Source organism: Podarcis muralis, chromosome 4, assembly GCF_964188315.1.
Source record: "Podarcis muralis chromosome 4, rPodMur119.hap1.1, whole genome shotgun sequence".
Lineage (NCBI taxonomy): Eukaryota > Metazoa > Chordata > Lepidosauria > Squamata > Lacertidae > Podarcis > Podarcis muralis.
Window position 1 is genome coordinate 61,440,319 of NC_135658.1, and position 13,555 is coordinate 61,453,873.

At 41.4% G+C, this 13,555-nt stretch overlaps 1 protein-coding gene across 9 annotated transcripts in view; it reads left to right on the forward strand.

Annotated features, from left to right (window-relative positions):
- The window catches only part of DMD (dystrophin), a 985,465-nt gene that overhangs the window by 492,116 nt on the left and 479,794 nt on the right, over positions 1 to 13,555 (forward strand). For all 9 annotated transcript variants that reach the window (XM_077927390.1, XM_077927397.1, XM_077927392.1 and 6 more), the window contains exon 43: positions 742 to 914. In XM_077927390.1, coding sequence (XP_077783516.1) covers positions 742 to 914 — 173 coding nt within the window. The remainder of the gene's footprint in view (positions 1 to 741; positions 915 to 13,555) is intronic.

Sequence of the window (13,555 nt, forward strand, 5' to 3'; positions counted from 1 at the left end):
AGAGACTTCAGAGAAGTGTGACTAGCCCAAGGTCACCCAGCAGCTGCATGTGGAGCGGGGATGCGAACCCGGTTCCCCAGATTACAAATCTACCGCTCTTAACCACTACACCACATGAGTTCTCCCACTAAGGGTGGGAGCTAAGAAGGGCACCCAGCAGAACTGGTGCCAGGATGGGGGCACGGATAGTGCCAGGGAGAAGGTGCCTCCTGCCCCATTGGTCAATCAAAGGCTGCCTTCCCTTGCTCCAGCAGTAGCCCGGAACAAGAAAAAGCCAAAGTATCTATTTATTTTGCGGTGACCTGAGTAAATATGGTTGCACACGAGTACAGGGTGCATAAGGGGTGCCTTTACTCACACATGCATTCTCTCTCTCTCTGACACACACTCACACACAGAACGTTAAACAAGCCATTTCTCCTTTGCCTCTTATATTGGACCTTTCCACTAAACCTCTCCACCAAAACTCCCCTCACTTTTCTTTTACTCCCCAAGTCCATTAATTCCCTCACACACACATTCCAGGGCTATAACTCCCTCACACTACATCCCTAGTATCTTCTTCGCATTACTACTCACAGCTTCACCTCTCATACAATCTCAGGCCTACATTCATTATTCAATCAAGAGCTAGAAGTATTATACGTCTGCTACATATTTTAGACCAAAGCTTGCTGCTTCTTTTCAATTGTGTCTGATATTCTCTTTTCATCTTTTGTGTTGCTTAACATGGCATTGCAGAAAATTAAAGACAGCCTAGGGAGATACTCAGGACAGATTGAAGTTATTCGCAATAAGAAGACTGCAGTTTTAAAAAGTGCCACACCTGGAGAAGCTGGAAGGATACAGGAAAAGCTGACTCAGCTTACTTACCAGTGGGAAAAAGTTAACAAGATGTATCAGGACCGACAAACGTAAGTAACTTATTTACAGTAGTTCATTATCTTAACAAGCCTCATTAGTATTTGGCTTACATTGTGTAGTGGCACCTTTGAATATTCTCTGTGGAAAATATTTTGCTGATTTTGGATTGAATCTGTCTTAATACGTGAATGATCTTGGTATTTCTCTATGGATAATGTATTCATACAATCATTTGACTAAAACTAGATTAATGCACCTCACTGTTTGTATTATTGCAACCAAGCTAATATAGATATCTTCCTTAATAAAGAGGCTATTGTTTTTCTTACTTTTTGGGATGATAGAATAATAAGAAAAAAAGGAGGAGTGGGTTTGGAAAAGTAGTTTGGGTCTAGCTGTCACTCTTAAGACATAGCAGTTTCTTTTGTGATAGACGCCACTGTGTACCTGTAATTATTTAATTATAAATGGTGCTTTTGGAAGCACTCTATAAAATATGCAGAGATGGATGCAATCATAGTGAATTTTGGTGGAAGGAGTTGGGTGAAGAGAAGGCTGTATCTTTATTGAGATTAATCATGACTGCAAATAGTTTGGCGATGTATCATGAGGAACTTGAGAACGGTATTGAGGAAGTCCAGTGATAACCCAGGGCCAACTGCAAGGTAAAACATTGAGGCAGAAGAAAGCAGAGGCCAGTGCAGTTTGGCCATTGTTGCCTTTAAGCCACCATTGCTTTCTAAGTATAAGACTGGGAAGTGCACCAAACCTCAAGGTTTCTTCATGAAGCCCTGCCTAGTTTAGTGGATTATAGAAGTCTCTTCCCATTTCTCACTTCTAAGTAAGACTGGAGTACCTGGCTGCTGTAAAGACATCAGTTGCAGCATGAGAAGTACAGACATCTGAATACAAATATCCTGCTAGTGTGCTTGCACCATGCGGACCTTGCCACTACCTTGCCCCTTCCCTTCTCCCTCCGTGTAAGCTTACAGCAACACTGGTGACATGAGGTCAGTTAAGAACTGCTGCCCTGGCCTAGTAACTGCTCTGTCCGTATATATGATGTGTGAATGGAGCTATTAATGTTGGCTTCTTTGTACTAAATGTGGTCCATGATATCATGGTACTCATGTCATGTGACACAGTATTTTCTATGGCAGACAAGATAATTTATTGATGAGAATCTAAAGTAGCCCTAAAATGTGAATACTATTAATTAAAATGCGGTTGGTGGATTTAAATTTTGTCTTCTAATTATTGTACTGATAGTAAACACAATAAAAAGGGACACACTCTTAAATTTAATTGCCATTATTCAAAGGCAAAATTCTATAGCAGCAGCAGCAGGGGCTATATTGTTTCAATATAGGAGTGGTTTTTCAGAAGTGTTTAGTGTTTGCATTTTGATGTGCTTTTGGCGAGCAAGGGTAGTAATCAGTGTAGAATATAATAATAAGAGTATATTGTTTCACCATTGAACAACAAATATTTAACACATCTAAGAAAAACTTTATATCAGATGTGTTAAAATGAACTGCAAATTATATTCCACACTGTAGATGTGCATAGAAGTGTATTTTATTAAAATGCAATCTGTATCTATCTCTTGTTTTGGTTCATTCTTTGATATTTCTCTCCCCCTGCTTTCTCCCAGTGTGATACATTAAACAGCTAACCTTGTATTGGCTTCCTTTAGCTCGTTTAGGCTGTAATCCTATACAAACTTGCCTGAAAGTAAGTCTCATTGAGTTTTCTTCTGACTAGACATGCATAGGAATGCATGAAATGACTACAGGACTGAGCTGAGAAGATAATTTGGAACTGGGAAAAATATGCCATTAATCCCCTATATGTCATTGCTGTTTGGCCTCCTCTTCTAAAGCGCAACTTAGAGACAGATGTATGATCTGGGAAGGTTTCCAGGTTCTCTCTTTGTGTGTGTTTCCCCCTTTTTAAATTAGACAACTTGGCATTGTCTGCATTATGCAGGATTCTTCTGTTTGTCTCTGTGCCATCTGTGGCAGTGAAAATGAGTTATATTTGCCTCACATGGTGAGGTGCTCACCAAGAGAATAACAATGTTTTCTCAAAGCTTAGCCTCAGACACATTTTTGCTCTCTGCTAAACAAAAAGGAATTCTGTGATTTATATTATTATCACCACCACCATCATCACCACCATCATCATCCCTCTTGCTAGATTCCTCTGGCAGTCTGGGGGGAGGGGCAGCAAATCTAGGAAGTAGGGCTTTTGGCTCAGCCTTATTTATTGAATATATATTATTTAAACATCCTTGCCCAGATAACACTAAAACTGTAAACCCTGATTTACCCCTTCTCAAAAATACCCTCCCCAAAATACCTCCAGGACTGATTTTATTGATCTAGTAGTTACTGTAGCATATCATATGGTGATCTAGCATATCATATGGATGTGTTGCCGCTGTCACATGCTGACAGCTTCTAGCAGCCACAGATAAGAGTTGAGTGCAGGGTAGTGACCAAATATGGTATGAGGTATGAGCCACTCGCGGAGGAAGGGGGTGTGGTGGATGTGGCTCGCACCAGGTGTTATCGCTGAGGGGGGGGTGACATTGCTGTCCCGTCCCCTGGGATGCTTGCCCTGTCCCCGGGTGCACAGCATGTGCACTGCTCTGGGTGCCAAAGCAGCTAGCTCCGCCTCTGGTATGAGCAGAGCCAGTCCTGCCACTAGGCACGGAGAGGCCACTGTGTCAGGTTGCACAAGTGCTCACGGTGGCACCTCTGTGGGCTCCCAGTCTAGCTCGCCACCTCTGTCACTAGTGGAGAAGTTGGAGCCAGCATCAGTGCCAATTTGGGGTAAGATCTCACTTCAAATTGCATAAGATCTTGCACTATTTTGATCTCACCCCAAGTTGGTGTTGATGGCAGTGGTTCTTCTCTGCCAGCAGCGGGTGCAGCAGATTGCACAGGGCAGGAGGTGTTTGTGGCAGATTAGGCGGTGCAGGCAGTGGCAGCAGCGGCAGGGCAGCACTCAGGTGGTGAAACAAGACATGCCACCCCTGGGTATGAGGCAGAGATTCTGTGCTCATTTTTAAAAATTGAAAATGCATTAAATTACATGGCGATGTTCTAAGTAAAGGTTCTTCATACTGGAGCACAAAAATCTTAATGTATGTATGGGCTCTTGCCATCAGCACATGAAAGGGTGTTACCAAGATGCAAAGCAAAAATGCAGTTTATTTCTTAGCTGACTGTTAACAAAGTAAGTACCAGAAGACACTGAAGCATAAAATGTTAAATTGCATGAATTTTCATTTTGTTTTCTGGTTTAATCTTTTTCTTGCCATAGTGTCACTTTTGCTGTCACTGTTTTACTGGGCTGTTCTGGAACGTGGCCGTGTCCCTGAAGCCATCTGTGTTTTTCTGAGAATCATCTGAGCTGCACAGAAATGCTTGGGAAAAGGGAGATTAAGGCAGACAATATGGCCTCTAGCACTTCGCTTCTAGTTATAAGAAGTGGAAGTATCATTACAATTCTGCCCTTGAGACATGGATCAGGAACCTTGCCAACATGCATTTTTGATGCTTAAACTTCAGGATTGGTTTTAGAAACGGTGGCGCTCTCCTCCCTAGTGCTTTCAGATTCAATTTTTGTGTTAGTCACTTTAGTGTACATATATATTTTTGCATTTCAGTACAATATCTTGTGCTAAAATGTTTTTCAAAGGCGTAAGGAATTAAGCATATAGGTGATTCCATTCTAGTGAGCAAATACAATAACATCAAAATGTCAATGAGTGAGTGAGACCCTTTTATTTGCTTCTGCTTTTCCTGTCAAAAAAAGCATTGCTGTTTCTCTGTACTGGTCTGACTATTATTTCATAAATTATGCAAGTAAACAATGTTTTCAACATGTAGGCCAATTAGTTTGTTTCTGGCAATTGCCACCATCCGATTCTACCAAAATAAACAGGCTATTTGACAAACCATCATTTTGTTAAATAAAACAAATGCAATCTAAAGAATACTGTTGGTTTTATGCTACAGATTATTGCATTTTCAGTGCACAGCAAGGCTGGCGTAATGAGGTCAGAGTGGGCACCATAATTCACCAAAGGGAAATACTTAGCTTATATTTTGTGGTCAAATAGCAGCAAAATGTGATTAACAATTAGAATTGTCAACAAAATTCATTGTTCCCTTGTTTGGAATACAACCTTTAGTACAATATTCCAATCTGATGCAAGAATTAGAAGCCTATATGGCTAATACTTCTCTGCTTCGGATTGTAATCTGAGATGGAAAAGAACTTCCAGCTGTATTCTGCCTCATAATAACTCACTCATTTCCAGTGCCTCTCCATACCTGGCTATTGTAGATGCAGCTACTGCAGGAGGTATGCTTCTCTTTCCCCCTCCCTGGGTGCATATGGATCACTACTACAGCAGCAACCCATGTGTTGGTGCCTTTGAAAATGCATGGGCTCCTGCTGCCTTAGGAGTTAAATATTTTTCCAAGAGGGACGGGGAAGAAAAAAGGTATTACATAGGAAGTGGGACCAGTAACTTGAAGATGGGATCATCAGGTTAAGTTCTACTTCCATGTATTTGTTCTGCAGCTGGAGGGGAATGCATGGCAGGAGAGACCCACCTGTGCATTCTACAGACACTATCCTTGTGTTCAAAATCACCAGTCCCAACACTAATCATCAAAGGGGTTAGCTCATCTTCATTGTCCTTCATTCCTTAGAGTTGTGCCCTGATCTCAAACCTACTTTGATTATCTGTTTCCTTGTAAAACATGAATTAGCTCTCCCCTTCCAGGTGTCACCATCTTGTATCTGTTCTGTTGGCCACTGCTTTTACACAAGTTACTTCAATGACTAAATCTTCTTCTTGTGAGTTGCGGAAGGCACTCCCTCATTACATTATTATTTTATTAATCATAATGTCAGAGAAAGATATGGAATCATTTGGCTTGATGTGAATAAGCTTTCTTTGCTATTTCTAAGTGCTTGTGGTTCAGGAACAACCAGCATCATGAGATTCTTTGCGAGTTGGTGGGCTGGTGCTCTTAACTGATGCACCAGCCATAACCTATGCCAATTCCCCAAAAGTCTTCTCCTTGCCAACAGACATCACAGTAATCTTAACTGGATTGAGGCTAAGCCATGTGGCTGATTTCCAGGCCCTTCTTAACCATGCCAAAAATGGAGAAAGCTTGGAAGCAGAAAAATCGGATAGTAAACAGGAAAAGATTCATTGATATGCAGTCAGATAGCAATCTTGCCCAAATCATTTATGCAGATACAAATCTGAGAATTTGTTTCTAATTGCAATGTTAGTGCTTGCTTCCACTCATTCATCTGTGACAGACTTTCCCCCTTTCTTTCTAAAAGACTTGGTGCAGGATATAATTTGTTGGACTGCCACACACCCAGCTTTCCTTATTTTCAGTGCTTTATGAATATTAAATAGTAGCAGTTATATGCCATGCTAGGCATATAATAGTTTAAGATGAAGGAATAGGAGTGTCATATGCTAATTATTGAACTTATTTGTTGTAACTGGTTTTGTTGTTTAGGGGACTAAGAATATTAGATCAGAAAATATATTTATAGGTTAGTCATTGGTGATTTGGATTTTTTTCTTTTCACTAGCACTATGTTTTCCTTATATTAATAGCTGCATGAGCTAATCAAATCCCATGTTTTGTCTTCTTCATACTGGTGCCTCAATAAGATGCATATTATGTTTGACTCTTGCTTACTTGGAGAAACATTATTCAAAAGTTATCTGTTTTGTCCTTATCTAAAAATTCAAATCCCTTAATTTTTTTTTTTTTAATTGGTATATTTTGTTCAGTTGTTTGGAAACTTTACAACAAGGTTGGGGACACTGGCCCTTCAAGGATGGTGGAAATGCAACTCTCAGCATCCATTATCATTGGCCATGCTGGTCATGAGGGCTAGACACCAGCAACATCCAAAAGATTATCCAGGAAAAAACACAATCTTATACCGATGGAGCCTGTTCTAATTGTAATGTGGGTGGGTGGGTGCATTAAGATGCAATTAGGGTTGCCATACATCCAGGATTTCCTGGCCATGTCCTCTTTGGGGGGCCAGCACCCCCATCCACACAGATTTTTGCATTTTGGATTAAATGTCCACAAGCAAGCCCTACCTTTATGCATCACAAAGGACTAAGCCCTGTTGAACTCAATGGAACTTGCTTCTTAATAGACATGTATGGGATTGCAGTGTTAGTCATTGAATCAGAACAGCAGTAGGGGTTTTCCCCCCAGCCTGTGGGTCTCATTCTCTTATGAGCAACCTTCCAAGGGGGTGTGTGACATGCCAGTGATGGATGGGGTGAGAGCCAAAGGTGGACAGAGCAATGAATATGAAATTTACCTTTGTACATTAGTCTGGTTCCCCTCACCCCCACCCCCATCACCCTCTATCTATCTATCTATCTATCTATCTATCTATCTATCTGCACATACAACCTCTATTTTCTATCCATACCTGAAGGGTAATGAAGGGTCATATTTGACCCCTGGGCTTGAGGTTATCCATCACAGTGGTGGACTAATGTTCAGCTAGACATTGCAGAATGAGTGGGTTGTTATTGTCAACAATGGGGCTGTAAATTGTTCAGACAATACAACTGTAAATAATACTGCTTCCCCTGTGGATAAACTTTACTTTACAAAAAGATGCAGTGATTTTGTAACCTTATGTTCGTTTCACAATCTGCATTAATCTTTCTCAGCTCTGCCTGATGCGACTGTAAGAGACTCATAAATGTCACACCACGTTTTTAACTCTCATAGCTTCATATTTATGTCTCAAACAAAGCCAGTTATTTCTTTATCACCTAAAGAAAATATTTTATATTATTTAAGACTGTGAATTTATAAGTGGGATTAAAAAAAAAAGAATTGCAGGGAATCCTTGGATACAATGAAAAACAATTTCTTATGTCAGACTTGATTTGCTAGTCAGGTTTTTTTTAGCAGGGTTTCATCTTCATCAGTTTTGCTGTTTTAATAAAAGTCTTGGCAGATAGTAAGCTGTTGAGTTTTCACAATATGTCACTCCACACTGGAGCCAATTCAGGGACAGGATTTCCTCTTGGTGGTATCCCATTGTCTAATGAGAGGGTTTATCTCATTATCTTAGTATCAGCGGCAGAATGGCTTAATTTTGCAAAAACAACTAGAAAGGTTTTTTGGGGATGGGGTGGGTAGTGGGTCACAACTGGGAGGTTAGCACTTTCCTCACCAACAGGATTCTCCATGAATTTAAGGACAATGGGGTTTTTTAAAAGCTAAATGCTCTAACCTAATTTCGTGTCTGTGGTGGGGAGAATGAGAATGTCTGTTTGCATGCGTGCGTGCGTTTGTAATTTTTATTTTTAATAAGAGAATATAGAGTGGTTATGTTCACTTCAGCGTAGCCTCCCCTTGTTTGGGCCCTGAGTAATGCTGCCAGGTGAGCCCCAGAGGATTGGTTCTTGAGTTGGAAGTGTTCTCCACCCTCGTATAAAATTCTAACATTTACCCTTCTATCCCTCCAAATGTAGATTCATGATATTTAATTGGTTGTTGTGCATGCTAATAGGATGGTACTTTTTGGCCTGATTGGAATCCTGTAGTTCTAATTATGTTTTAGTAAACTTCGAGATGCCATGTCCTTTGGCTAGCACAATAAAAGTTTATGTTTTTATTTAGTAAACTATAGTTGGTTTTGAATAATTTGTCATCTCCCTGAACCCATTGCTCCCTGTTGCACCATTTATCTGTTGTATCACTTTGTATCACTTTTCATTCTGCCTCAGCACTAGGTGGCACACTCCTGTGAACATTAACAAAAGATCGTTGTTTATCACATGGTCTGTATAGGAATGCTTGAAAACACTCATGGACACTCAGAGGAACAGACATCACTTCTGCTGCCTCTGCCACTTGGTGGAGGAGCAAAGGGAGGCAGTGGAGCAGACACTCAAGTTCTACATCAGTGTGTCCTTTCACACTGAAGAAAGGACTGAGATTACAGTATCCCCTGTGGCCAGGGCCATCTTAAGCATATCTGGCACCGTGGTGCAAATATTTCTCCACCACCACCCCTCCCCCGTTTCCCAGAGTTGTCAACCTTCTTTAAGGGGGGGAGACACTCGCTCATTTACATCGCATGGCCCGACGCGTGCTCGGCGCTGCATGTAAGAGGCACCCGGATCACAGCCCAGACGGCCTCCCGTGCCCTCCTGCGAAGCCTCCCTCTAAGCACACGGCACCCCTTACCTGCCCCTGTCCGGGGAAGTCCATGCGGCAGGAGGGCCAGCAAGCAGATCAGGTGGCTTGCCGGCTGTCCCATCCTTGCTCAGTGGCGGGATTGCATAGGGCACTTCCCTGCTCCGCTCGCAGACTCTGCAGGGAGGCGTGCAGGCAGCAACGTGCCCAGAGAGGGGCCGGAGAGACACGCCTGCCCCCATTTGCACCTGCCAGGCACCCAGGCAGCCCCGGTGGGAGGGGACGCAAAAGGGCTTCCCTGAGCCGGACACAGCACACTCCTATGGGCAGCTAAGAGGAGAGGAGCAGGCTGCCCCAGAGTGGGGAAGGGAGCGTGCCCTGACTCTCCTCCCAGACACTCAGCCTGTGGTGCCCTCCAAATTCTGGTGCCCTGGCGCCCCGCGCCACTAACATCTATGGGTAAGACACCCCTGCCTGTTGCAAAAAGTTGCTATTCATACTGTTTCCTGCCTTGGAGAAGGACATTTCCCCAGTGGTGAGCAGTGCCTTGCTCAACTGCTTGCAGCAAGCAATGAGCAGGGTCCTGAGCTCATCTCACAAAGGTGTCTGTGGATTCAAACAGACTTTTTGGATGCTTGCAACATCCCCTATGCAACACTATAGCTTGAAGTATCTGGTTTTGTGGGGAAAGACAGCTTAAGTAAATTTATGATTTTACTCAGAATTCTCCATTCAGAGGCATAAAATAGGGATTTATTTCAGGTTATATGTTGTTTTGGAAAACTTTGTAAAGTATCACTGTAACAAAGCAAAGATTTCTGCTTTGTCTAGCACCTTGATCCTAACATATGCACTTGTGTGTGGCTGAACATGATTTGTGGCAGTGAATCCTGTGACCTTTGGGTAGTTTCCTTGAAGTCAGTTATTTGAGAATGCTCCAGATGAAAGGAATGGGTGTTCATTGAATGTTCGGTTTGAAAGGAACCCTTTCTCTTTCATTTCAGGATTAGACTGAGTGACAAATGTGTCTAATTATATAATTGTTCTCTTTTCACAAATTACCTGCCCTTCCTAGGAAATACATTTTCCATCCTCATTGTTAGATAGCATACATAGGAAACAAACATACCATAAAAAGGTTTAGGATGTGAAAAGCTTTACAGGATTTGCTGCTGGTTTAGTAAAGGAAGTTCTATACAGTAAGAGAAAATTGCAATTAGTTTCTAACTCTGCATAATGAAATGTAATATCAATATTTTTATTATTTGGAATGCCCTGTATTCTTTACATCTATTTTATAACAAAATAATAGATTTAGTATATAACTAAGGATGCTATGTTTGACTTTACAGGCTCACAGCAGTCATCAATCTAAAATGAACCCTCATCAATGTTGAATATATTCCTAAAGATAGAGGCAGATTTTAGTTTTAATTGTCTAAATTTCTTTTGTGTGTGTTCCAGTTTTTCAGAACATCAGTGGCAGTAGAAGTCAGATATTGTGAACAGATTATGCACATAATAAAAAACTTACAACATGAGAGGTTTAGACAATTAAAACTTTCCTGCATAGTGACTTGCTTATTTATTGCTTATTTATGTAAAGCCTTTTTACCCAGCTCTTTGGTTGTAGAAGCTCTAGAGCAGTTTACATAGGGTAAATAAAAACAAATAGTTCCTGCAAGCATGCTTTCAGTGTAAAAGACACAAGTCAATAGGGGGGAAAAGAGAGATGAGAAGGGAAGAAAACAACAAGCAAACTCGGGCACCAGTTAAATTTAGGGAAAGGAACAGCTGGTCTTTCAGTATGAAGGTATGACTATTCGCTGGGGGAAACATCATAGCTCAGTAGTACAGCATCTGTGTTGCATGCAGAAGTTCCCAAACTCAATCCTCAATAGTTTCAACTACTGCTGGGGGGGGGGGGACGGGACTCCTGTCTGAAATCCTGGAGAGCTGCTGCTAGTCCGTGTAGACAATACTGAGTTAAATAGACTAATTGTCTGGCTCAGTATAAGGCAGGTTACTATCTTCCTGTGACCCTGCTTATCCTTCCTTCTGCTTCAGCCTAATATTATGGTTGCTGGCATAAAATAGGTGAGAGAAGGAGAAGCCAAGTCACTTAACAGTTATTAGTACAATTGATTTGTTAAGTTAAACATGGGTTGTGTGAAACATACTCATTTGTAGTTGTATTTATGCAATTGTATTTATGGAATTAGAGACTAATAGTGTGGTGGCTAGAGGGACGTGGGTGGCGCTGTGGTGTAAACCATTGTGCCTTGGGCTTGCTGATCGGAAGGTCGGCGGTTCGAATCCCCACAACGGGGGGAGCTCCTGTTGTTCGGTCCCTGCTTCTACCAACCTAGCAGTTTGAAAACACGTCAAAGTGCAAGTAGATAAATAGGTACCACTCCGGCGGGAAGGTAAATGGCATTTCCATGTGCTGCTCTTGTTTCGCCATAAGCGGCTTAGTCATGCTGGCCACATGATCCGGAAAAACTGTCTGTGGACAAACGTTGGCTCACTCGGCCAGTAAAGCGAGATGAGCGCCGCAACCCCAGAGTCGTTCGCGACTGGATTTGACTGTCAAGGATCCTTTACCTTTACCTTTACCTAGTGTGGTGGCTAAGTTTGCTAACAACAGAAATTATTCCAGGTGGTAAAAACAAAACAGGGTTGTGCAGCACTGCTTCCAAAGGGTTTTTTTTTCCAAACTGGGGAAATGGGAATTAAATTTGCAGATTCAATGCAAGCAAGAAGAAAGCGAAGCATATTGGGGCAAAATAAATACATCCTAATTTCACATGTGATCTAGACTTGAAGTGGTCTGGTTCACACATCATAGTAAGTCAAACTGTGGCCTACCAAGGCCACACAAATGTGGCTTACAGAAAGCAGCATGCAACTTCTTTGTATAAGCTAAGTCAAGCTTTGGCTCAGTATGTCGTCTGAACCTGGGCTCATAGTTAAACTTTTTCCTTCTTAACCATGATCTGCTCTGAGATTTAGCTTAGCTTTATGCATGAACATGGCCCGTGTCTGACTAGAAAAGTGATCTTGGGGTTTCAATGAACAGCTTGGTTAAAATTTGACCCATTGTGTGACAGATGTGGAAAAAAATCCATGACAGGGATCAGAAATAAAACTGCCAACATCTTAATGCATTTATATAAATCCATAATGTGACCATGCTTGGAATACTGTGTAGTCATGTGTTTTGGTTGCTTCACTTCACAATGGATATCGCATGGCTAGAAAACATTCAGAGAAATACACACAAAATTATCAAGGGGCTGGAGCTACTACCATATGTGGAATGGTTGCAACATTTGTGACTTTATGGTTTAGTAATAGGGAGTCTGAAATAGGTATATAAAACAGTGCAAAGTCCAGAGAAATAGGGTTTTTTGAAATTAAATTGTGGGATATTCAGGACAGACAAAAGAAAACATTTATTCACACTATGTATAGTTAAACTATGGGATTCATTACCACCAGAGGTGGTGATGGCTGCCAACTTGGACAGTACTCACTAAAGCATCCTGCATTCAGACAACAAGTCTGGGATGATAGAACTCCTTTATGAGCTAAACAGGTTCCCCGCTCCCAAAGAAACATTTATGTGGTGTTCCCTATTCCATAGCAATTCATCTCATTCTTCATATGTTTGAATCAAAACATATGGCTCAGTGTTTGGACCTGCTTTATGATTTTGGATAGAAGGATAAATTACCTAGCTGCTTCTGTAGAAATGAAGGAGATCCAGTTCAATTGCTTGCCTCATCATGCACAAATCTTGTGGCTTCAAGCTTAATTCCAGAAGGAGCCCTTCTAAAACTACTTTCATTCAAAGTGAGATCAAAGCATAGCTGGGAAGATTAATTACTATATCTTGGAGCTTTTAGCACCCTAAAACCCAATGCATATTTTTTTGTGCTGAAGTTGAAGGTCACTTTTAAGAAGAAAGAATGATACATTGTTCCTATTGTCACTGCCAGTCCTTTGGTTCGAACCATCATTTTAGTTTTAAAGCAAACTAATGTGAAATAGAAAAAAGTCATAGGTTGGAACTGTTTAAAATGCATATCTTTTTGGGGTATGAAAAGAAACTTCCTGAAAATTGTTGAGAGGAAGGATAATAGGAAGAGTGTGACGCATACCACACTTAATGACTATAGAAAGTGGCAAGGGGGTTTGATTTTGCTTTCATCCTTTATAATTTTTTATAAAGAGCAGTCTAGAACCACTCACTGGAGTGTGAGCACAGGATGATACATCATGTTGTCCTCAGTTGGGCATACCAGGAAGTGTGACCAGCTAGTGGAGTTAAGTGGAGTTATGGAAATATCAGAAAGCAGTGCAAGGCTTTCATAACAACAACAACAACAACAACAACAACAACAACAACAACAACAACAACAACAACAACCGGACTGTGTGCAGGGGTACTA